The sequence below is a fragment of the Epinephelus lanceolatus genome, chromosome 22 (assembly GCF_041903045.1).
Source record: "Epinephelus lanceolatus isolate andai-2023 chromosome 22, ASM4190304v1, whole genome shotgun sequence".
NCBI classification, from domain to species: Eukaryota; Metazoa; Chordata; class Actinopteri; order Perciformes; family Serranidae; genus Epinephelus; species Epinephelus lanceolatus.
The window spans coordinates 16,942,501-16,968,048 of NC_135755.1; the positions used below are offsets into that span (position 1 = coordinate 16,942,501).

Here is a 25,548-nt window from a genome sequence, read left to right on the forward strand (position 1 = left end):
TGGGCAATTCACCGGTATTGCGGTATATGAAAAATTAATATCATAACGAAAATAAAGACCAGTTTTTGGTAAGAACCGTTATACCGCGCAGCCCTAACGCTCGTCATTCGACTTGTATTGACTTTCCAAGATGGCGGTGGCAGGCAGTTCGGTCTAGGTCGGTAATACAGTTGTGAACAATCGTTTAATAAATTAACTCTTTGATAACCTCAGAAGTTCTCGATGCTTTTGGTTTGATGTTAGGGCCTGTCGCAGTCAACCACCAAAGTGTGGTGCAATTCTGAGCACTGGAAGTGGGTTAAACAATAGCTTTTAAGTGGGGTTCTGCGCTATGCCCTTAGAGTTAGCCGTTTGAGCCATTCGGCTAGTATGCGCTGAAGCTGTCTACCTAGCGCTACATCTGATACGCATGATGTTGCTTCCCAAGGAACGTTTCAACGTTTTATCATCCAGGAATACACCCTAATCAATTTTACCCCAGATTGGTCCTTTTAGCAATGTTAGAGCACCATGTAGTGCCACAACTAGGCCTGTGTATTTTTTTCTAAATACATTATCAACGTATAAGCATCCAGCGTAGTTCACTGTTATATAAATGATAAATTCAGCATGTTTTCAAAGTCAAAACATACTCGTTTGCATAATCGTGATTTCAATTTTGACCAAAATAATCGTGATTATGATTTTTGTCCATCATCGAGCAGCCCTAGTTCTGCATCTCTAAAGTAATTTTGGGTCTTTTGTAGTAATTTTGCAGCAACAACAACATTGTTTGAAGTAGTTTTGTGCCTTTTCGGTGTTACATCTGTTACATCTCTTTGTGGTAGTTTTTGTGTTACATTTGGGTCACTTTACTTCTTGTTGTGGTCATTTAGGACATCTTTGAAGGTGTTTTCTGTCTCTTTGTGGCCCTCTTCTATCTGTTGGTAGTAGTTTTGAATCTCTTTGTGGTTGTTATGTGTCTCTTTGTGGTGGTTGTGCATCTCTAAAGCCATTTTCCATTTGTCTGTAGTCATTTTGCATCTCTTTGTGGTAATTTTTTGTGACATTTGGGTAATATTCCTTCTTATTGTGATAATTTTGCATGTCTTTGTGGTGTTTTCTGTCTCTTTGTGGCCCGCTTGTATGTCTTTGTAGTGATTTTTTTGTGTCTCTAAAGTAATTTTGTGTCTTTTTGTAGTGATGTTGCGTCTCTTACTTGTAGCTTGTGTTTTGTGTTGCTTTATGGTCATTTGCACAATAAGTGGTTCCTATCATTGGGGCAAGACACCCCATGATGAAGCAACTACACGGTTTGAAGTAGTTTTGTGCCCTTTTGATGTTTTTTTGCATCCCTTTGCTTCTGATGGTGATAATTTTGCTTATATTTGACAGTGTTTTCAGTCTCTTTATGGCCCTCTTGTATTTCTTCATAGTGATTTTGAGTCATTTTTGTAGTGTTGTTGGATCTCTTACTTGTAGTTTTGTGGTCGTTTTGTGTTTCTTTGTGGATGCTTTGCAGCTCTAAAGGTAGTTTGCATCTGTTTTTGGTTGTTTTATGTTGCTTTATGGTCATTCATGTAACACTGGTGAACCAGGTGAGAGTGGACTCAAATGCACCACTCTGGAAACAGTTTGGGGAAAATAACACAGTCTTTACTGGTCAAAATGTAGGTTCGGTAAACAGAAGGACAATTAGTGGAGGCAAACAAATCCAATAGGGATGGAGCAGAGACAGACTCAGTTAACAGGCTAAATGAAAAGAACACAGGGAAACAAAAGGCTGGAACGCTAGACACACAAGGAGCTATGACAAACTGGCACTGCAGGATAATGAGACACAGGTGAGGCTAATCAGGGCGGGACAGACAGACAGACAATCAGACACAGGTGAAGTCATCAAAAGGGAGGGAAAACACACCGGGGCAGGAAGTGATCTGAAACGAGAGGAGATGTGGGTTTCAAAGTAAAACGGGAAACAACATACTGAATGACATAAAAATCATAACCTAAGACACTTGAGCTGTGACACATTTGTACAATAGGTGGTTCCTTTCATTGGAGCAAGACACCCCACTATACAACAGGTACATTGTTTGAAGTAGTTTTCTGCCTTTTTGGTGTTATTTTGCAGCCCTTTGTGGTAGTTTTGTGTGTCATTTGGCTCATTTGGCTTCTTATTTTGGCAATTTTGCATGTTCGAGGTATGTTCTGTCTCTTTGCAGTGAATTTGTTTCTTTGTAGTGTTTTAAAGTAATTTTGCATCTTTTTGTAGTGATGTTGCATCTCTTTTACGGCTTATTGTATTTTTTTTTCTTTGCAGTAGTGTCATTCTAAATGCCATAGCAATATACTATACAGAACATGGTTCCCCAGGGCCCTCCGACCCCTTATGTTGGAGCCACAATAACATTCTTAGTATTTGTTTTGATTCCTGTTTAACTAATGGTGACTACATGAAAATAGATGCGGTTTGTTGAAAAGGAAAATGCAGGTAATTTATGTAAGGTGCAGATGATGAGTGGCAGGTGTGCAATGGTGGAAGCAAACAATTTTTTTTTTAACGTGTTTAGTGTGGCAGCATGAAGAGTTTGTAGCGTGTCAAAACTGAAATTGATAAATGGACACTTATCTGTGATGGACTCTAAAACTGTTATGTGGAAACTTACCTGAGATGAATTATGGACATACAATGTTTTTTGTATTCAAATAAATGAGTTACCACACTCGAAGAAACCTGACAAATTGGACATTGTCTAATTGTTGTTGCCCAGAGCACATGTCTGAACAATTTCTCCCCATTTGCGACTCAGAGTCCTTAAATGCAACGTTTTTTATTGAAAGACTCTACACCTTGGGTCCCTGGGCAAAAGGCGTAATGAATAATGTCTCCCTTTCTGTTTCAGCTCAGCAAAGAGTCCTGCAGAGATCAAAGCATGTGTTGGAGTTAGCAGGAGGTCCTCTGGTGCTGACTGTGCGAGGCAGCCCAGGATCTGCCACCTGCTCTCCCATCACTACCTCAACTACAAACAAGACAGTTAGCCCAAAACTGGACATCACTCCATCACAGGTCAGTGTGGAAAGTCCTACAAAATAGTGTCACAGAGTAAATGTTGCACACTACACTACACCGGATAAAGATGGATGTCAAATCATTTTCTTCATATTTTTATGCCTTAAAGAGTGTTATGAATTGAACAGCATAACCCTGTAATGAAAATCTAACTTGATGTATTGTAAATCTTTCCAACAGCAGAAACAGCAGTCCATTGTTTCTTCTTCAAGCCTGCCAACAAGTGGTGAAGAGTACGAACTACAACTTAATGCTTACCTCCTTCGTTACCTAAAGGAATGTCCAAAGGCTAGGAGAAAACTAGAAGAAGAACTCGCCTCTGTTTCCTGCTCTGCTCAGCTTTACCCAGAGGAGGAGAAGGTTTTAGTTAGCCGTTTAGCTCAACCTGGTGCTGCAGATGATGTTAGCAACTGGAAAGCAGAGGTAGACAAACTCTTTGATGGCTACCTGTGCCACTATGAGTTAGACCCTCACAAGGTCAAAGCTTTGCTTCAGTCCTGCAGCTCTCCTCAGACCACAGATGAAGTAAAGGTGTACAGCGAGGTTGGGATGGCTGTTGTTGTTGGGGAACGTTCCCAGGTGAATGCGAGATTGGTGGAAGTAGGGGGCATGCGTGTCAAACGAGGGTCAAGTTTGAGTGAGAAGCAAACCAGTGTTCGTCGACTGGGCGAGGCCAAGCTCCGTCTCCTCTGGAAAGAGATTGAGCACAGTTTGGGACAGGATTTTCCAGGAGTGAAGGTCACGCAGGGAGCTGCAGGTCAGTTAGTTTTGGAAGGTTCTGTAGAGGAGATTCTTAAGGCTGGTGAATGGATCTCTGATCAGGAGAGTTTGGTGTTAGAAAGGACAGTTCCTGACATGAGCCCACATTTTTTGGCCTTCTTGAGAAAGGCATACGGAGGACCAGGGGTGCTAGGTGACTTTTTAGGGGTTGGTGACAAGGTGGAAATAGAATTACGAGACACGGAGCTGCGGTTCTTCTCCCTCTCTGCTGATAAACTGGATGACACAGAAAAAAAACTGCATGAAATATTCAACGAAGTCAAGATTGACGTTCCTAACTGCTCTGTTGTGCCATCTGAGCTTCGGGAAAAGCTTAAGTCCAAGACAAAAGAGATAAACCAAGGCCAATACAGGGCTCAGGTCGTGTTTGGCTCAGACAGCACAGTGTGCTTACTGGGCCACACCAAAGAGGTTGAAGAGCTGAGTGAAGTTGTCATACAGTTTATCTTGGACGAGTCAAGCATAGAGGGCAAAGTCATTCTACCTTACCCAGAGTTAGTACAACTCTTACCAGAATTGCTGCAGCTGCATACGTTTGACTATTCAGGGATTACCTGCCACCCTTTAACATCTTCCTCTGGGCCCATGGTGGTGCTGGAGGGTCCATCCAGCAAAGTGACTGAGGTCAGGAATAGGCTTGGTCCATTGCTGAACTCCCTTGCTCAGGACAAAGTCACCATTGACCTGCCAGGGGCAGTGAGGTATTTTGAAAGTCCTTCTGGAAAAGAGAACATTTTAAGTGTTGCTCATTCTCAGAAGTGTCTGGTACAGCTTCAGGAACAACCTTATGCTACTAGACAAATTTTGGCATCTGGCGCACAGTTAATAAAAGGAGGCACAACGGTTGCTAGCTACAGCCTTCGTGATGGGTTCCAGGTGCTGGTGTGTCATGGTGACATCACCAAACTGGAGGCTGATGCTCTTGTGAACGCTGCTAATGAAGATTTGGACCATGGTGGAGGTGTTGCTGCTGCACTGAGTAAAGCAGGTGGCCCTCAGGTGCAGAGGGAGAGCAGAGCTATAATAAAGCAGACTGGAAAGATTCCTACAGGCGATGTGGTAGTGACCACGGGGGGGAACCTTAACTGCAAGAAACTGCTGCATGCTGTTGGGCCTATAGGTGGAAAATCAGGTGGCAAAGAAAGGATGTTGTTGGAGAAGACTGTCCAGTCTGCTCTGAATTTAGCAGAGATGATGGAGTTCAGGTCCATAGCCATGCCTTGTATCAGCTCAGGTGTGTTTGGTGTCCCTGTCATTGTGTGCTCTGAGGCTATTGTAACTGCTGTTAAGAAGTTTGGCAGTCAGGGAGAGAGAAGTCTAAGAAAAATCATCCTGATTGATAACAGGCAGGACGTGGTGAGGGCCATGCAGGAGGCATGTGACCGGTTTCTTCAAGGCATGAGTACTGGAAACAGTGCACCAAGCAATCTGGGTTCCCAGATGGGTGCTGCTGCTCAAGACACATCAAGAGGAGCAACTGCTGGAGCTCCTGAGTATGGTGTCCATGTAGCGATCATTCAGGGAACCATCGAGACCCAGCAGGTGAGAAACTTTGCCACAATGTTGCATTAATGTAAATGTTGCTACTTGAATCAGGATGTTTGACAAGCTAGTCTGCTGTAGTTACTGGGTACCAGTGTCTGTTTGCATACAGAGCTAATGCTACAGAATTAACTTTCAGGATAAACATGGTGGTCAGTGTCCCTTGATTATTAAAGTGGATTTTTGTATTCTCCTAGGTGGATAGCCTGGTATCCCCTATGGTTGGCCATGATCCTCTCTCGACTCGTGTTGGAAATTATTTGGCCAACATGGTTGGACCTCAGATGACTGCAAAGTTTCATAAGGAAGCAGGAGGAGCAACCCTGCCTGGTGACACAGTCCTGGTGAAGGGCTTACTTGTACTTCAATCTAAAGGAGTGTTCTTCCTCAACCTCCTCCCCTGGGATAATAACCAACATGGAACTGCAGTCCAGGTGAAATCATGTATTTAGTGAATAAGTCTCTGCGGGTTTTGTTGTTCCTGCTCGCTTAAGGTGTGTCGTAACCTTGGTAATCCTTGTATCTTCCAGGTTCTGAGACAGGGCATCAGAAAAATTCTGACTTCCTGTCAGATCATAGGCTATAGTTCAGTTGCTCTCCCTGTGCTTGGGACCGGCGCAGCCCTGCGTTTTCCTCACAGCGTGGCATCCAGGGTTGCACTGGAGGAGGTCCAAGAATTTGAAAAGAGCCGAGTTCACACAACATCTTTCCTGGTCCGTATTGTCATCCACCCCAATGACAAAGAATCTAGCAAGGTAAAGAAAATGCAGTAGTGGTGCTCTGTGACAAAAACAGGAATACCATAGTTTGTTGTTATGTATGTGAAACTGGAAATAAACCCTCCACTTTGTCACCACAGGCCTTCCAGTCTGTCCAGGAAAGTTTGCATCTCAGAGGATTCACTAACGATGCTAACCCAGACCAAGGTTCATGTGAATATTTTCTATTAAATAGGTGGAACAAGACTTTGATAAATAACTTGTTTCCTCAATCTTTAAGGCTGCAATGATAATTGTAAGGCCACACGGGTGGGGGCAGAAAACATTAATGAGGCTCCCAAACACAACCAGCACCATATTACCAGTTTTAAAGTTATTGTTAATATGCTAGCAAACTATTTTCTACTCACATATAGAGCTGATACGGAACAGCATTGCATTCATTTCGAGTATTTTTTCAGTCTCCTTTTCAACTCTGTTTTGGTTTTCACCAGACCGTAGAGAAGTACCTGCATCTTTACTTGTTAGATGCTCAGCTGTCTTCCTCAGCTATTTGTTAATCTGTCTGCTGGGTTGGTAGTGTACAGAGGTTGTTTGCTAAAAAAAGATTTTAGTTTTCTTTTATTGTACATTATGAGCAACCATAGAGCCATGTGATTCAATGTACATATTAATGCAGATTTAATTGAAAATATTAAACCATTATTGTACTTTCTTTTTTATTGGAATGATTTTAGCTTCCTTTTACCGCCATGTCTCCCTAACAAATGATGAGGTCACAGCCATGCTGGGTGAAGTCAAGCTTCAGATGGTCCGTGGTGACATCGTTCATGAGACCACTGACGCCATCATCAACACAACTGACTTCAGCAGCAACCAATCTGGTAGGGTGGATTTTCTAAATGTTTTGTTTGACTTTGAATATGCGTGTAGAGGAAGACAGCACCTCACACTGGTGTTCATTTTGAGAGATTTGCGTCCAGTATGTTCTCTAAGGTTAGATCCGACAGTAACTGTATGTTCACAAACTCCACAGGTGTGTCCAAAGCCATCTTGACTGCAGCGGGGCCCACTGTCCAAGCAGATCTAGCACGAGGTAAGCCTGAAAAATGCCGTAGAAATACTTCAGAAGAGGTTTTGGGGGTGTGCACATTATTAATCAACAGATAAACTTTGACTCCATCCATGTTTTTATGCATATTTTTAATTTGTGCCTAAAAAAACAAGTGAAAGCACCAGGAGTGAGATGGTATATCTTTCGAGTGTGGATGCTGGAATGACCCATTTCACATGTTGTACCACTTCCTCTATCCACTATGGGGCGCTGGAGGACACACTTATGATATGTTATGTTTTTGTACATCAGATATAGACCACAGCATGTAATTTCAGGTAAATCAAAAGATAAGTGTCTGAAAAGACGTACTTCTTGTCGCCACTAGGTGTCGCTATGACTATCACGGAATATTGTCATATAGATGTGTTCAGGGTGGGCCTATAATGAATCGTGAAGTTTGGTGCAGATCGGACCATTTACGCGAAAGTTATAGGAATTTAGTGTTTCACAGCGAGACATCAAAATTCAGCGCTCTGCAGCAGGTATGCCCTTCAGTGAGAGATAGATCTTGTAATAACCTTTGACCACAAAGTAGTCAAGCTTGCACAAACCAATTTTGAAGCCAGTCCAATGAAATTTGTTGGAGGAGTTTGTTAAAATACAACACATGGGCAATGCCAGAAATCACCATGGAATTCAAAATGGCCGACCTCCTGTAGGGTTTAGGCAATAGGCCCGTTTCCACCGCAGGAACTTTGGGGTAATTTTACGGGGCCGGGGTCGATGGTGTGTGTCTCCACCGCAGGAACCACCCCCGAAGGACAGAGTTCCGGAACTTTTACAGGGGCTAAACAAGTCCCTGCCTCGGAGTAGGTACTCAGAACAGCCCTGAGAAACTCCTGGCTGGGGCTTGGGGATTACTTGGTGCTGATTGGATATACTCAAGGCGGGATGTGATGTTTTGTAATTAATAACATGGTTATCGTAGATTAGCTGGGCTAACCGTTAGCTGTTAGCGGTGTCTGTAATAACTCCAGTCACGGTCCGTGAAAAAAATATTTTTTCCAGTGGATATCTTAGTTGCAACATGATTGAGCTAGCAAAGCAGTTTTGTGTTGCTATGTGTGGTATTTATTCAGTTATGGGAAATCACAATGTCTAGAAAGCATCAGCTGACAGGGACAGCTAACAGCAGCAGCAAAGCTAACATCAGGACGTCATCTGTTAAATGCCTCCCGTTGTCGGATACGACATGAAACTACTCCAGTTAGCTCAATCATGTTGTAACTAAGATATCCGCTGGAAAAAAAAAAATTCACGGACCGTGACCAGAGTTATTACAGACACCGCTAACGGCGTCCCTACGCCCCTACGTTGCCCCGGTCAAAATGGTCGCGCAACGATTACACCACATCCAGAGGCCGGTAACTTTACAGGAACCTTCCTCCTACTCCACTCTCTCAGTGGAGACACAGCGGTTGAGAAGGCTGAGCGAGAGGACGTTCCTGTAGTAGTTCCTGCCCCCAAATAGTACCAAGAACTTCTTCAGTGGAAACGGGCCTAATGGGTCCCAAGGGGCTTTTTTTTGTGCATCTGGGCATAATACAAGCATGATACCTAGTTAAGTGCATTATTTTGGCAACATTCTCACCATCCAACATCTTATACACAAATCCAACATGATGCTTTTCATGTTTTTTTTATGTCGTATTTGCTTTTTAAGTTTTTGTTGTTGTTTTTTTTTGCCAGTGGGCCTTCCAGCAGACCTCATGTGCACCACAGGACCGGGGCAGCTTGGCTGCAGGGAAATCATTCATGCTAGTTTTAAGAGTGACCCTCAGATTATCCGGAACAATTGCAAAAAGATACTGAAGCAGTGTGAAAGCAAAGGCTACCACTCAGCAGCCTTCCCAGCCATCAACACTGGTTTGTACTGTGAGCGTGTGTGTGTGTGTATGTGTTTACTTGTGCATTATGGTCAACACCAAATTTGTCATTTAACAAAATTAAGGTCACAAAAAGACAGCAGTGTAAATGGCATCATTGGTGGCTTCTCCATGTGGATTCACAGTCATTGTCTCTATATCCCACCAGGTATCGGTGGCATGGACTCTGTCAAAGCTTGTAAAGCGATGCTGGATGGCATGACTTCAGCAATCATGGACTTGAAACCAAATTCGCTCAAGCTCATCCGCATTGTCATCATCCAGCAACCTATCTTCCAGGCTTTCAGGTCAGATATAAATCTCGGAAAGCTAGCATTTTAGCATGGGTTGCATATTTTAACCAGTCAGAAAAGCTTGTTTTAAAGCTCTTGTCCTGTAATATGCTTTTGCAGATCAGAGCTCGAGAACCGCTTTGGACAACCTGCCACTCGCCACCTCAGCCTCAGAGGTTTGTGTCCATTTGTGCCCAACTATTATTAAGTAATATTCACCAGGTTCATCATCTTAGTTCAGCCTGTTAGCAAGCTAACGTTTGCTAATCAGCATTAAACACAAAATACAGCTGAGGCTGATGGGAATATCATTAGTTTGCTCACAAACCAAAGTGATGTGATGAATTACAAAGGAATTATGACTTAAAGAATAGCACTATCTTAAATATTGGGATTACCAAAAATAGTAGAAATTATGGGACCTTGAATATCTGATGCAACTCCCATGCCAATCCATCTAATAGTTTTCTAGATCACATAAAGGGATGTTAACTTCTTGTGACTAAACAAAGATATAATTGTACATTTTTTCTATTTTAGTTTCTTTCTGAATTGAAAAGGGCATGTGTTCTGGTAAATAAATATTCAAATTAAGAAGTCTGCAACAAGAAAATGCCAAATAATTGTCCATAATAATGACATTTAACAAAGGATTAAAGGGGCAGTGTGTAAGTATTAGAGCGATATAGTGACATCTAGTGACAAGGATTGCAGATTGCAACCAGGTATAACTTTTCTTGGTTAGAATGCCTCTAGGGTTAATTGTTCAGGAGGTTTGTACCAGGAGGCCAGTTATCCGCAGAGGGCTTTTTCTCCCCAAAACAAACAGAGCAGAGGCCTGTACAACAAAGCAGGACTTTTTACCTGACAACATTTTTCATGATAAGATTACAGAGTGTCATGTACATCCTGTGTCATTAACATTTCACTGTCTTGCAGTCGCAGATACTGATTGATGATCATTCTTTAGTATTACAGAAAATAATTTTAAAATTATTAGTAGCCATGCAGAGCATGTTTTTCATGCACAAGACAAAAAAAAATCATTTCAATATTGTAACATATTGATATGTATTGGTATATTTGACCTCAAGTCATTGATGTAATGAGGTGTCACATCCATATTTGTTCTGTTTTTAGACAAAGCTAAACAAAAACTCAAGAAGTGGCACGACAAGCATTCAAAAACTTCCACAGCTTCAGCACCTCAAGGCAAAACCCTCATCTCCTCGAAGCCACCACCAGCTGTGATTAATCTGATAGGTTGTGGTTCAGATAGCATCAGGACCTTCAAGAGAGACTTGGAGGGGATCCTGCAGAAGCAGCTGGTAGAGAGAGAGCTGGATGTGTGTGATTTTTCCAGGCTTGATGCCATGGAGCTGGAGGCAGTGCAGGCAAAAGTCAAAGTCTTAGGAGTTAGCCTGGAGCACAGGAGACGTCAAAGTTCTGAGGGTGTGAGTGGCAGCAGAGCAGGAAACACAGCTAGAGCTGAAGCTAGAGATTGGTCGGGGTCAGGAAGAGACGTCTATGTGCTGAGAGGCCTGAAAGAGGACGTGTTGAGCGTCATTGAGCTTGTAAACAAAGCAGTTCAGAAAGCACTCTGCGAAGACCTCCAAGATAAAGAAGAAGCAATGTTGGCTCTCAGTGTCCAGTGGTCGATTCAGGATGTGAATAAAGCCTGGCACGAGCTGAGCCTTCATGACAACTACATCCTGGAAGAGGCTTACCAGAAGAAAGCAGTGTCCGTAGAGATGATGGCACCAGATGGCATGATGGTGACGGTAAACCTGAGGGCACAAGAAGCCACGAACCAGCTATCAGGCATCACGTACAAAGTGAAGAGGAGCGAGTCTGAATCAAGTACGTCACATTTTGTACTTTTACTAAATATTTAGTAACATATGTTTAAACCATCATCTTTCTATGCCTCTGCGCCAGCAATAGCCATGACCAGAGACATCATGTATCTGGGTTGTCCGTCTGTCCATTCCTCCCATTCTCATAAACAAAATATCACAAAAATGTCTTAGGGAGTTTCTTGAAATTTGGAACAAACGTCAACTTGGACTCAGCGATGATCTGATTGGATTCATAGGTTGAAGGTCAAAGTCAGTGAAACCTCATCTGTCTCATTCTTGTGAATGCAATATCTTAAGAAAACCTTAAGGGATTTTTCTTCTAATTTGGCACAAATGTCCACTTTATGTCAAGGATATCTAAAATTTGGTGGTCAATAGTCAAAGTCACTGTGACCATCTGAACATTCTGGTGAATGTGATATCTCAAAAACACTTAAACAGAATTTCTTCACATTTTGGATACAAACGTCCACTTGGACTCAACAATGAACTGATCAGATTTTGGTGGTCAAAGGTCAAGGTCACTTTGTTCTTGTATCTGTCTCATTGTCGTGAACACAATATCTAAAAGACACCTGAAGGGAATTGCTTTAAAGTTGACACAAACATCCACTTTGAGTCAAGGATTATCTAAAATTTGGTGGTCAGAGGTCAAGGTTACCATGACCCACTGCATTCCATTGCATTCTGATGAGTGCAATGTCTCAAGAAAACTTTGACAGATTTTCTATATTTTTGGATACAACTGTCCACTTGGATTCAACAATGAACTGATTAGATTTTGGTGGCCAAAAGTCAAGGTCACTGTGACCTTGTATCCGTCAATTGTCAGGAACACAATATTTAAAAGACACCAGAAGGGAATGTCTTCAAATTTGGCACAAACATCCACTTTGATTCAAGGATGATTGGATTAGAATTTGGTCATCAAAGGTCAAGGTCACTGTGACCATGCATCCATCTCATTATTGTAAAGACTATATTTCAAAAACACTTAAAGGGAATTTCTTCAAATTTGGCACAAATGTCCACTTTGAGTCAAGGATGATTGGATTAGAATTTGATGGTCAAAGGTCAAGATCACTGTGACCCCGCTCATTGCATTATGGTAAATGTGATATCTCAAGAACACTTAAAGAGATTTTCTTCAAATTTTAGATACAACCGTCCACTTGGACTCAACAATGAAATGATTAGAATTTGGTGGTCGAAGGTCAAAAGTCAAGGTCACTGTGATCTCACAAAACATGTCTTTGGCAATATCTCAAGAATTCATATGCTATTTATGACAAAGTTTCAGACAATTACTTTTATATCCAAAAGGTCAAAGATCACTGTCACTGTGCCAGCATAATATTCTGCAAAAACACTATTCTCAGGACACTCAGGAACAAAAGGGGGGATATTTTGTCAGATACTGAATTAGTGACACTAATATCAGGCGCCCTTGAAACTGTGCTGATGTATAGACCTTCTGTGCTGCTGGGGAGAGGATGTGTTTGAAGGATCCATGTTTTCACAGACATGGATATAAAGTGCAAGTTGCAACTTGACTGGTTCGCGGAGACATACAACTATGAGGTGGTAATTGTAGTTTGAATCTGTTAAAAACACTCAAACAATAACATTGATTTGCGTGACTTCTACTTTAGCCCTGGAGTTGCCAACACAATGGGAACCAATGCACGGAGAAGTCTTTAAAAAGGTAGAGCTGCAACCTAACTCACCCGAGTACCAGGCCGTAGCCCAGGGTTTTCTCAAAACAGCTAAATACAACATTCAGAAAGTGAGTACACGTTTCTCATAGCAGCATTAAAAAACATAAAGTACAGAAGTAGTAACTGTGATTTGTGAATAATGGATTGTTTTCTGATGACAGATTGAGCGTGTGCAAAACGTCTACCTGTGGCATGCCTATACTGTGTGTAGGCAGCGTATATATGCCAAGAATGGTCCAGCAGAACTTGGGGAGAAGTCTCTCTACCATGGCACATCAGCAGAGGCATGCAGCTGCATTGAAAAGGACAGATTTGACAGGAGCTACGCAGGAGCACATGGTAAGGAATGTTTTCACATGCTAAGCTAAGCTAACTGACTTCTGGCAGTAGCTTCATGAGAGTGGCGTCTGTCTTCTCGTCTACCTTTTGGCAACAAAGGGAATAAAGTGTTGAACTACTCCTTTACATTCTGTCTTTGCTTATGTAATTTTGTTACAGCTGCTGCGTATGGAAAGGGAGTTTACTTTGCAGTCAATGCAGAGTATTCAGCAAGAGGGTTTTCACCAGCAGACGCGTCAGGCCTGAAGCGGCTGTATGTGGCTCGTGTCCTGACCGGCCGTTACACAGTCGGTAAATCTTCCATGAAAGCCACCCCACGCCGAGGCTCAGACCCCACTGACTGCTTCGACAGTTTGGTAAACAACCAGCAACAGCCCACCATATTTGTGATCTTCCACGATGACCAGGCCTACCCAGAATACCTTATCACCTTTAAATAAGTAAAACTGGGAAAAAACTCATGGTTCAACACTGTATCATGGCAACACAGTCACCAGAAAAAAATGTTGTATGTTTCTGCAAACTGCAGGTGTGTTGCATTTGTACATTATGATGAAGTAGATATGTTGTAACCAAGCAGCAGCCTCTGGGCCTGAAAATAAATCCAACAGGGGGAGTGCCAAAAACTGCAGTTCTCTGACTTGACTCTTTTGACTCGGCTCCAGAAGCCAGTCAATCCCCATAGACCCCGATGTTAAAATGCCCAGCAGACATAAACATGTTTACAGCCTGGTACAAAGAACTGTTTTGTTCCCTATAGCCAATATGTCCCTTCGTGGCAACTGTACAGCGGGTGAATTTGTATATAACCTACTTGTTAAGTTTTTATCAGGCTTAAAGTTGCGCATGATTAAAGACAGGCCACTTTAGCCTTTCACCAAACACTTTCAGTATGGTACCTTTGGAACTGAGAGTAACCCTTCAGACATGGTACTTAGACCCTAGTGTTCCCACTGTAAACAGTACCCTTAAATGTGGGCAGTCTGATCCTCGTTTATCGTCCTCAGAACATTTTCAGAACAAAATAAAACAGGCTGCAGTGAGAGTCTCTCTCCATGGCATATCTAAAAATAGTGGGTTTGTGCAATATATCCTTCTCAGGCAAGCTCAGGGGTTTAGTGTTGCCGAAGCCCACAGGAACAACGCTCCACGATGCTTTTTTTCTCTCCGAGTAAGGATTACAGTAAATGCAGTTCACATCTTCTGGTCAAAATTAAGATATATATAAACACTTCACAATCCAGTCATTACTAAAAGTGTATGTCATATAAAAACTAAAGTAATGGTCAAAGGTGTCACATTGAAATTTAAGGTGTGTTGATGGATTCACGTTGTCAAATCGTGCTTTGAGTAACATTACAAGTGAATGTTCCACCTTAAAATTGGCCAAGTGAATCTTTTTTCTCTGACTCCAGCTGCTGCTAGAGGCAGCAAAACATCCTTTATTTTATAGTTACAGTTCACTAATATATGTAAAGCGCTCAACGGTGTGAACAGAGGTTACATTAGCCTCAAAACCAGCCACTAGTGATGGCTGAATGAGGCCTCATGAAGCACTATCTTTATTTTCTGAAGCCACCAGATGGCGCTGTTTGTTCAACAACGGTTTGAAAGCACACTTTATTGCAAGTCCCTCAGCCTTTATCTTTAAACCAAGAGCGCCATGTGGTGGGATCAGAAAATAAAGACAGTGGTTCATGAGGCTTCATTTGGCCATCACTACCAGCCACCACTCAGCCCTGAGCAGAGTGACTGTCTGCTATTGACCAATCAACAGACTGCAGTGTTCACGGCTCCACCTTTTAGTACCAGATCTGTGTGCTAGGTACCCCAACAGAGGGGGGACCAAACATGGGGATATACGGAACAGTTCCATTGGTACCATCCACAACTTTTCACAGTGGAAACAGAAAAAATGTGTACTGAACTGAACTGAACCGTACTGCTCGGTGGAAACGGGAGTGACAGGCTGTCTGCCAGTAGTGTCCTCAGCTTCTCAGTCAGATCCACCCCTCGATCCTCTGCAGGACCCGCCTCTCTCCCAGATATAGTCTCTTCTGGCTCCAAAAAAACAAGATGGTGATGGCTATAATGCCAAACCAAGGCTTCAAAATGGAGTCCACAAGCCAATGGGGGATGTCACGGTAGCTAGTTTCTTTACGTTTCAACAACACTTTGGTTAACATGTGGTTAGGTTCAGGCACAAAAACCACTTGGTTATGTTGAGGAATGTTTTGGCTTAAAATACCCGGTTTTAGTGGCACAATCCCTGTTGGAAACACAGCGATGTCTTGATAAAAAAGCAACCCCTTTCATGGAACTATCCCCAGTTCAAATCAGCTCATACACTACTACACATTAGAAACATTGATATTATATGTATAAAGTGCTCAAATGTAATGTATTCGTGGTTTGCAGAGACGCACAATGCCAACATTTTCATCTGGCAACCAGGCTGACAATGGTGTCACAGTGATCCTGGTTAAATAGTACAAAAATAGTGATACCTTAGAACATGTGACTTTTACTTTCAGTTAATGTTAGGTTGTTTTCCCGAGCTAACTGTGAGCAGTATTCATCTCTCAGCAGCACAGAAGAAGCACTTCTACACCAAAAACACATTGGCAAGATGTCACCTTTGCTGACCAGGCATGTAATTGACAGACTCGAACGAGGCATGTGTAGTGAATTATAACCACTGTACTGAACAGCCTTGTATTGAAGGACAAAGCTGTTACATTCCTTGAAATGAAACTTGGAAATTATTATTTTCCAGCTTACATAAATCTTATGATATAAAAGCAGAAATTATATTTCATAGCCTCCAAATGTGTAATACAGTATAATGTTGTGTTTAACAGTGATGGCCAAATGAGGCCTCATGAACCACTGTCTTTATTTTCTGAAGCCACCAGATGGCGCTGTCTGTTCAACAAAGGCTTGAAAGCACACTTCATTGCAAGTCCTTCAGCCTTTATCTTTAAACCAAGAGGTGGGGTCAGAAAATAAAGAAAGTGGTTCATGAGGCTTCATTTGGCCATCACTAGTGTTTAAGTAATGTATCTCCTATTTAGCAGTGTGCAAGTTGAGGGTTATTGTATTGTCATTTTTTTTATCTTGTTGATTAATACAGTATTTAAGAAGCATTTATTTTTGGTAAATAAAAATGTATATTTTAACAGATGTTTCTAAAGGAGAGCAGGAGTGAAACCATCTGAGCCTGGGTAACTGATTTAACTAAAGTGGTGACACTTTATTTGGGAAGTGCATTTTTGATACTAGACTTCCCTTGGTGAACATATTGCTAAAAAAATCAACTTTGAGTGAGTTTCAAGTAAAAAGTAAAGAATTTCTTTGACTGTACGATGAAGTAACAGATGAATCCAAATTAAAGATATTTTGGACATTATTAAAGTAGCAAGTTTTTTTTATTTGAATGGTGTAAGAGAGTACTGGAGCAAAAGAAGGAGTGTCTGCATTTTTGTAACAGTGCCATTAAATTGCATATTTATGACAAGTGTGTTGAAGAACTTTATTTGTACGGAGCATCTTCCATGACAACACAATACAGTGTTGCACATGGTCAGTGTCTGGAGGGTTTTATAATTACTTCCACTCCTCATGAGTTGGTTTGGGATGGCAGGTACGTTCTCTCTCCTTTGGTGGGTGTGTCAGAGGTGTTACCTACTCAGCAGCAATATACTGTATATAAATATGCAGAGTAGGTCTTTACTTATTGTTCTTACTTTTTTTTGTTTGTATTGGGTCATTTCATGGGATTGGTGCCTTTTGCATCCCCAAGAAATAATAAGTTATAAAATTACAATATCAACAATTATGCAATTTAATGATATTACCATGTTTTCTGTCCTTAATATGACATCAAATTAAAGTCGCTTAAATATTATTTGAAATAAATAAAATTACTTTTGTGCTGGTGGGGGTGAGGTTGATCACCATGCAAAATTAGGGTGCACTTGATGATCTGAATGAAAATTATCAAATTGGGAAAAAAAAGTCCACATCTTAAAATAATCTCAGTGACAACAGGGACTAAAGTACTGCTCATATATGTGCCATTTCTTTTTGTTTTCTGTTTTGGATCTTTGTTGTTTTTAACCTCTGTGAGGTACTTTGTGTTACTGTCGTATGAAAAGTGCCATATAAATAAAGTTGATTTGATTTGATTTGATCTATTGCATGTGTCTAATCAGGAATATTGGATATAGTCATACTTAGTTTTGTCAAGCCTGTTACTGACCTATCAAAATGTAAGAGAGAAAAACAGTCAAAAAAATATGAAATTCCACAGCCTGAGATGGCACAATACATTTCTTGTAACTTAAATCTGTTTTTAGTCCCTGGCTACTTTCAAAGTTGAAAAGGCACCGATTTTCATGAAATGACGCCATTCACACCTGCCACATAAGCTTTAGTTTTAGTTAAAGAAACAGAGAGGACCACTCTGTCTTTTAACAGTTTATTCAAGCTCAGAGAACTCAATTATCTGTTTACACAAAACTCCAAAAATGTGATTATTAAAAACAAAGATTTTACATAATAAAACCAACTAGATCAAAACTAGTGACGGCCAAATGAAGCCTCATGGACCACTTTCTTTAGTTTCTGACCCCACCATATGGCACTCTTGGTTTAAAGATAAAGCACTTGCAATAAATTGTGCTTTCAAACCTTTGTTAAACAGACAGCGCCATCTGGTGGCTTCAGAAAATAAAGACAGTGGTTCATGAGGCCTCATTTGGCCATCACTGCTCAAAACCCAAATAAAGATAGTAAAATGTTCCATATTTGAATACATGGGAGAAAAATCAAACCAGTACACTGTAGACTGGTGTATTCATTCCAGTTCCTACCATAAAGATGTCGACCATACACACTGTGAATTATACAGAAAACTAAATACAACCTCAAAAGATGAATTAAAGATAGAGAAATAAAATATAACAACAACAAGCTCAGAAAATGACAAATATTGATAACTCAGGTGTTGTTAAATCAGAATAAAGAGACAGAAAAACCCATCACAGGGTCACATCCTCAGTAATCTGATGCTGCTTTGAAACTGACTTCAATGTAGCTACTTTCTCTCTATTTAAATCTGCTGTTAAAAAGTCTGCTGGTGATTTCACATCTCTCCCCCTCAGGTTGGGATTACTACATGTCCCAGAATGCCATTCAACAAACACATGTTATAGTGTAAATGTTTCCAAAAGTAACACAGCACTGCAAACAAAGTGAGTAAATGAATCAAAGGCCTGCTAACAGTGAGTATAGAGGGTTTAGCACGTAGAACAGATGAAATTAAACTTCTCATTGTCATTCTTTTTGAACCACTTATGTTCTCCTCCTCTGTCCATGGCTCCAGACATGTCACAGTCATCCGCTGGTACACCTGTGACCCAGTTCTTATAGGTGACCATCTCTTCATTGCCCCAGAACCAGAAACCCAGAGTGCAGGTGTAGCGCAGTCCCAGCCAGACGTAGGGACTGTTGGCCTTCTTGGCTTTCTCTTGGACCCATCGCTGCTCGTCAGGGTTGCTTAGTTCCCTCTGCAGTGATATAAGGCGTCCTCTGAGGTCTCGCTCTCATCGGTCGGGATCACTTTATCTGTCATGGAAGAAATGGAGACAAACACAGGCCAGTGTAAATAACAGCTGTAACATTACTTTATATAAATATATTTTATCACATGTGTTATGTTATCTTTAAAATATTCACCGCCGTAGCAGAAGAAGGGTTTTTTCTCATCACAGTGTTCATCCCTCCATCTGCCTCCATCATTCAGCATGGTCACAGCACATCTCTCACTGCCTGAGTCATCGTTAAACTGTGGACCCCTGTATCTGAAAGAGAAACTGCTCCCATCTGACCACCTCCAGGAGTCTCTGAACAGGCCGATCCACACGTACTTGTTTGACTTATACTCTCTCTTGAATTCGTTGTCCTCTAACTGTTGGTCTCCACTGACCAGGTCAGTGTGATGTTCTCTGCAGTAGCTCTGAGCCTGTGGCCAGCTCATTTTGTCTTCAATCAGATGGAATGTCTTGTTGGATTGCTTCCTTTCTGTGGGATAAACAGACAAACTAAGAAACACACACTGTTTACAAGTTATTTCATCTCATAAAAATCCTTTTTTCTTATTTAAACAGGTGAAACAATAACATGAGATAAATTCAAATGAATCCACTGCAGGTTCACATGTTTACAAGATCAAAGTGTGTGTGATATAATAAGGTGGATCACATCATTAAAAGTAGGACTGGATTAGAATTCATTTCTGCATGTAGAGAAAGAGACATTTTATCACCACACTTACCAGTAATGTTACTTAAAAGTAAATAAATAAATAGAAAATAACACCAGTTGACTTTTAAATAAATAATTTTTTAACCTTATCAGCCAAGTTTCTACTTAATCCCACACAAAAAGAGGAGGTATATGTCAACGAAAACTATTGTTAGACAGGATGATCTGCTGTATACACATAATAACATTATTAGTTACATATTCTCACCATCATAGCAGATGCATTTATGATAACTACAACAACGGACATCCTTCCATTTGTGATTGTCCATCAGCACACATTTCTCATTTGTAGAACGGTAATTATTCGGCTGTCCCTCATGCCATCTACTCTCACTATCACTGGACTCCAGCCCTGGCAGAGACCACTGCCAGTGCCACATCCCTCTCTCATTTCTTTCAGGGTCGCTGTAAAGCCCAATCCAGGCTCCATCTTGATTCTGTGCAGAGTCACGGAGTCTCTCCATGTCTGTCATGTTAGACACTGTGGCCAGGTCAGTGTGATGCTCTCTGCAGTACTGCTGGGCTTCAGTCCAGTTCTTCTTCTCTTTAACAAAGTGGTACTCATGGAGGTGACACATGAAGAAGGAACACTGACCTAATAACAGAGGAAATACTGCAGTGATGGAGCAGACAGCATTAAATCAACATCATGAGTACACACCTACTACTTACTCCACGCCTCTTTATTCACTTAGATTTCTGAGTTTCTGGATGATTTGCTCTTTATTTCATGATAAGAATGAGCTTTAAGTGAAATCATTTCATGGCAGCAGCAGCAGCAGCAGCAGCAGCAGCAGCACTGCTGTATATGTGATAAGATGATCCACTTACCCATCAGAAGGAGCAGAAACAGACTCCACTGCATCTTTGCTCTGTTAGATGAAACTGATATTTCAGTGTGCTGTGAACCAAACACAATGGATTTAACAAATATTGTCAGTAAAATAAAAAATAAACATTTTAACTCTTAACTGTGTGTCCATTAAAAACAAGAAATACACACACAAACAAAGGTCACCACCCCCTCCAGTTTATGAGGAAGCAGAATGATGTTTAGCAGCTAATATGCAAATTAGGATGAAACCTGCATGAACAGACTCACACTGTGAAACTGTCACTGTTTTCCAGCTCATGAAAATTTCTTATTTGAATAAAACACAAATAATGTAATGCATCAGGCTGAGCCAATAACAAACAAACACCTGTACAGTATAGTGCGACACAACAACCCTGCATATTGTTTGTTATTATTCTCTGGTTTTCATATATTCACCTTACAATACACTGCTACTAATGCAGAATTAAATTGTTTACTGTTTCTTCAATATATAGATTTAACACCCAAAAGCATGCAGAAGAAGATACGTAGTGTTTTCTCAGCCCTGAGTCTGCAGAGCAGGTTGCATGCATCCCAAAAAAGCTCCATAAACCAAATCCTGAGCCTGAGAGGTAAAACCCAGGGCAAGAAGACGTCCACTGGCCTCACAAAGCTTCACAGTATTGAAGCATTGTTGGATTTCTTTGCATTATAATGTCAGGTGTTCTTGTTATTGTGTCCACTCTTTGTAAAACACGCTGAACTTTGCATGAAATTAAAACTTTAAAATGATAAACTGTGATTATAAAACATGTCACAAATGAGCTGAGCTGTTTGCTAAATCTGGCAAATACAAAAAGACAAAGTGCAAATCTGATTTGATTTGAAATGATGTGAAATATATACTGAAAAAAAGACATTACTGTTCTGTCCACCTCTGCACACACACAATAAATAATATATCAAAGTGACACAACAGAATCATAACTTACATCTTCTGTCCTCCTCTCAGCCGCTTCACTCTGGTGTCTCTCCTTGTGTGCTGATGAAGACTAAAATGTCCCCCAGGTAGATGCTCTCTTTGAGCCGCCTTCACCTGACGTCAGCATTTGAATATTAAAATACTCAAGTCAAAAATGTCCAAAGTCCAGAAAGGATCTATTGTTGACAACAACACATTTACATGATGCAGCAGGAAATAAAAAGAGGAACACACTTTCCTGTTTTCTGTCCAACGAGCAGAAAACAAGGTGTCATACCTAAATATCCACTAATAAGGAGAATAAACTGAACTCATGTTTGTTACTCTGAAAATATAGATTTTTTGCATTGTCAGAAATATAATTATTGTTATGCCAGCAATGATTTGAACATATTTTTGTTGTTATTCTGTTTCTTTTCATTCACACTCACAGGCAAAGTCAACAATGCCATCAGTTTACAGTGAAACTAAAGTCCATTTATACGACAATAAATAAGTCTTTAGGTTAGCCTGTACACTATATTTGTACTGGTACTACTTGTACTGACTGTAAATTCTGTAAATGCATGTTTCTCAGTTATTTGCTTCAACAGTAATTTAATTTGTATGTGTTTCAATAGGTTTGTGGTGTCAAACTCAGCTTAAAGGAACAGTGTGTCAGACTTAGGGGGATTTAGTGGTGTCTAGCAGTGAGGATTGCAGATTGCAGAAAGCTTCTCCAGGTCAGGATTCCTCCAGTGTTCATTGTTCAGGAGGTTTTTACTGTGAGCTGAATTATCCGCAGAGGTCTCCTCCTCTCCAGAACAAACACAACAGGTGATTAAAACCAGTAAAACACTGATTAAAGCAGTTTTATATTACAAATCAGTGTTTCTCTAATGTTGTTGGGCACGTGGTGGACAGGCTGCTCACCGAGCTCCTGCTAATGTGGGCTCATCTTGTTTTTTCTGCAACTTAAGACTCAGACGTTCAGGGGGTTTATACCAAGAGCTAAATTATCCGCAGAGATCCCCTTCTCTCCAAAACAAATGGACGGAGGTTATTTGAAACTGAAAAAATATGTACATGTAAAATATGTAGATATAAATAGCCCCTTCTAAGGGTACAAAAACATGATGATTTGTATTTCCAGGTGATTATACACTAAATAAAACATCTTATTATATGATTTTCCATTTCTACCAATATGTCCCCCTACATCCTACACCCTGGACCTTTATAAAAAAAACTATTTTTCTTTCTTTTCTTTTTTTTTTTGTGGTTTAGGGTCTTGTTGCTGCTTTTTAGTATGTTTCACACAACCAAAACTCACATTGTAGCTCAAGTTGGGCCCCTAACATTATAAGTGTGACATCATTTTTCCATGTCTATTCAAATAGCTTCTATTTGCAGGTGACATTTTGCATGTGCAGAGGGAAACAAGTAGAGAACAAAGCCTGTTTGTTTTTTTGTTGTCTTTATTGAAGGGTGTTGGATGGAGAGACAGGAAAATTAGTTCCAGGAAAGAACCCCGTCCATGCTCACTTATCTCTTCAAATCCCATGTAAATGTTACATCACTATAACATTAATGCAAAGCTTTTTTTTAAAAAAAAATAAATAAATAAATCTACAGCAGAGAATCATCCTAAAAAACAACCCTAAAGTCTCAGTTCATCAGTTTCCACGGAACACAACAACAAAATATTAAAGTGTACTCATCATGCTTCTTGTTTAAACAGGAGCAGAGAACCTTTCCATGACGAGGAGTACTTGAAAAGACATGTACAAAGCCGTGGGGTCAGAGGTCACTGGTGAGTGAGTCAGTTACAGAGAAATGAGTGGACTCTATGCTGTGGTCAGTCTGCTGCCATCTGCTGGACATAATGAAGTACAACATGGGAAGCCATTCACACGTCCACGTCTACGAAACAATTTAGACTGGGATCAGAGGAGAGGTGGATGGGATGATCAAATTCATGTCTTACATATACTTAATTTACTTGCACATGCATTTTTTAAAGGTTTTCCCATGTAATGATGTGAACACCCAGTGTCTGCTGGGGCTGTCCTGGTAAAATAAACAACAGGAGGTGATCAATTTATGAGACAAGCAGCAGATTGTTTGGAATTCGAAATCCAACAGATCTGATGCTGTTTTTGGCGGGACGACGTCATTCCATTACAAATCACTGTTAAAAAAGCAGTCAGTTTTATGACATGACAACTCTGTAGTTAAGGCTTGGTTAGGTTTAGGCCCTAAAACAAGAAGGCACGTGAACAGACAGACCCCAGGTGGCGCTTTTGGCCTCTGACTAGATGATATGGAGATAGATTTGTTTCATAATTATGTGTGTGAACAGATGGACAATCTGTTTAAATCTTTTAAATAATCAGTGATAAGTAACGTGCATTCATTGTTTTATGATACTCACTGACATTATACTAAAAATAAGATGTGACTCTAAATGTCTAACTCTTAAACCCCATAATTTTCTACTGATTACACTAGCATTGTAAGGTTATGGAGAGATGTCTGGATGTCAGTCACCAGCATCTTCTACCGTGGCCCTCTTTACAGGTTGGATGGTACTGACTTCTGGTCTATTTACAATGTATAAAATGCTGCACCCTGCTTTCGTCCCCCCAACCCCCAACATGAATGTTTACTGTTGCCATGGCAACAGATGCTGTTTCAGTAGCAAACATTAGCTTAGCACAACCTCCATATCAACAAAGAACAATAAAACTACAATACGACATTTGTAAACAAAAAGAGCTCCCAACACCAACAGCTGTTCTATCAAAGACCTTAACCAGGGTGTTGCCACTTGTCATATCTTACAACAGCTAACGTAACGTCACTGAAACCATGTAACCTAACTAAACACGGGGCGGTCAGCGCAGACATTACAACTACATTAGTAAGAGTACACTAATAATAAGATGTGAAGTGCTTTGTGACTTGAATCCTACTCGAAAGAATAAATGAAAAATATAAAGGATGAGTTGGCTGATAGCTGCCAACTGAAGAAGCAGCCAAGCCACCGTGCCGTTCATACTCAAACAGAAATGTATACAAAAGTGTGTGCCAGATACATAGAACAAATAAACACACACTAATACTCACTGTATGACATTAGCATTAAACAATGAATGCACGTTACTTATCGATGATTATTTAAAGAAAGAAAAAAAAAACACCTCACAGAAAGACTGCGTGCTCTTACTTTGACATGCGGAAATGACGTCATCAGCTGGGTGATCACGTGCTATCCGAAAATGGCCGAGTGATACGGGTGCGTTTTCGAGTTCACAAATGCCTGTTTGAAAGGTGTAAATGTTAGGAAGATATTCACAAATGCTTTTCATTTATTTGCAAATTAATTTAATGTATTCACAGATATTTTTTTTTATTTGTGGAATGTGTGTGTGTATTTGCAGATTACACATTTACACACAGATTGTCCATCTGTTCACACACATAATTATGAAACAAATCTATCTCCATACTCTCTCCTCTCTCCTCTCTCCTTGTCTCCTAGAGGTGTATTTAAGGGATGGAAAGATCCTTGTTGATGGCAGAGAGGGAACTATTTCTATTTTTCTAGAGAGGAGGCGAGGAAGCATAATTTAGCATGATGAAATTTAGACTGGGATCAGAGGAGAGGTGTATGTGGTGATGGCTAAATGAGGCCTCATGAACCACTGTCTTTATTTTCTGAAGCCACCAGATGGCGCTGTCTGTTCAACAAAGGTTTGAAAGCACACTTCATTGCAAGTGCTTTATCTTTAAACCAAGAGCGCCATATGGTGGGGTCAGAAACTAAAGAAATTGGTTTGTGAGGCTTCATTTGGCCATCACTAGGTGTATGGTATAATAATAATCATGAATTATACATATTATACACATTATAATGTGAACATCCAGAGTCTGCTGGGTCTCTTCTTGTAAAATAAACAACAGGAAGTGATTGTTTTATGAAACAAACATCATCAACAGCAGTTTGTTTAAAAGTGTTTTCTGATCTGATGCTGTTTTTGGCAGGACGACATCATTCTGTTACAAATCACTGTTAAAATACCAATCAGTTTTATAATGTAGTTAAAGTTCGGTTACGTTAAAGCACAAAAACAATGTTTAAGTAAAGAATAGT

The 25,548-nt window shown here is 40.6% G+C and overlaps 1 protein-coding gene and 1 pseudogene across 3 annotated transcripts in view; one reads left to right on the forward strand and one right to left on the reverse strand.

Moving 5' to 3' along the window:
- The window catches only part of LOC117246152 (protein mono-ADP-ribosyltransferase PARP14-like), a 19,311-nt gene extending 1,840 nt beyond the window's left edge, over positions 1–17,471 (forward strand). Inside the window, exons 2-15 of one of the 2 annotated variants that reach the window (XM_078164073.1) lie at positions 2,886–3,049; positions 3,236–5,374; positions 5,572–5,808; positions 5,905–6,129; positions 6,234–6,300; positions 6,831–6,977; positions 7,130–7,189; positions 8,900–9,076; positions 9,245–9,383; positions 9,489–9,544; positions 10,509–11,228; positions 12,880–13,013; positions 13,107–13,284; positions 13,444–17,471. In XM_078164073.1, coding sequence (XP_078020199.1) covers positions 2,886–3,049; positions 3,236–5,374; positions 5,572–5,808; positions 5,905–6,129; positions 6,234–6,300; positions 6,831–6,977; positions 7,130–7,189; positions 8,900–9,076; positions 9,245–9,383; positions 9,489–9,544; positions 10,509–11,228; positions 12,880–13,013; positions 13,107–13,284; positions 13,444–13,724 — 4,724 coding nt within the window. In that variant the 3' untranslated portion in view covers positions 13,725–17,471. Of the gene's footprint in view, positions 1–2,885; positions 3,050–3,232; positions 5,375–5,571; positions 5,809–5,904; positions 6,130–6,233; positions 6,301–6,830; positions 6,978–7,129; positions 7,190–8,899; positions 9,077–9,244; positions 9,384–9,488; positions 9,545–10,508; positions 11,229–12,879; positions 13,014–13,106; positions 13,285–13,443 lie in introns of both variants that reach the window. The other variant, XM_033609903.2, reaches the window with a different exon arrangement.
- Positions 17,472–17,602: 131 nt separating this feature from the next.
- LOC144459664 (macrophage mannose receptor 1-like) lies at positions 17,603–22,237 on the reverse strand (annotated as a pseudogene). Its single transcript, XR_013488508.1, has 5 exons — positions 21,424–22,237; positions 20,446–20,486; positions 19,820–20,209; positions 19,024–19,368; positions 17,603–18,912 (listed from the first exon to the last, which is right to left on the reverse strand). The product of XR_013488508.1 is annotated as a macrophage mannose receptor 1-like (transcript).
- Positions 22,238–25,548: the final 3,311 nt, after the last annotated feature.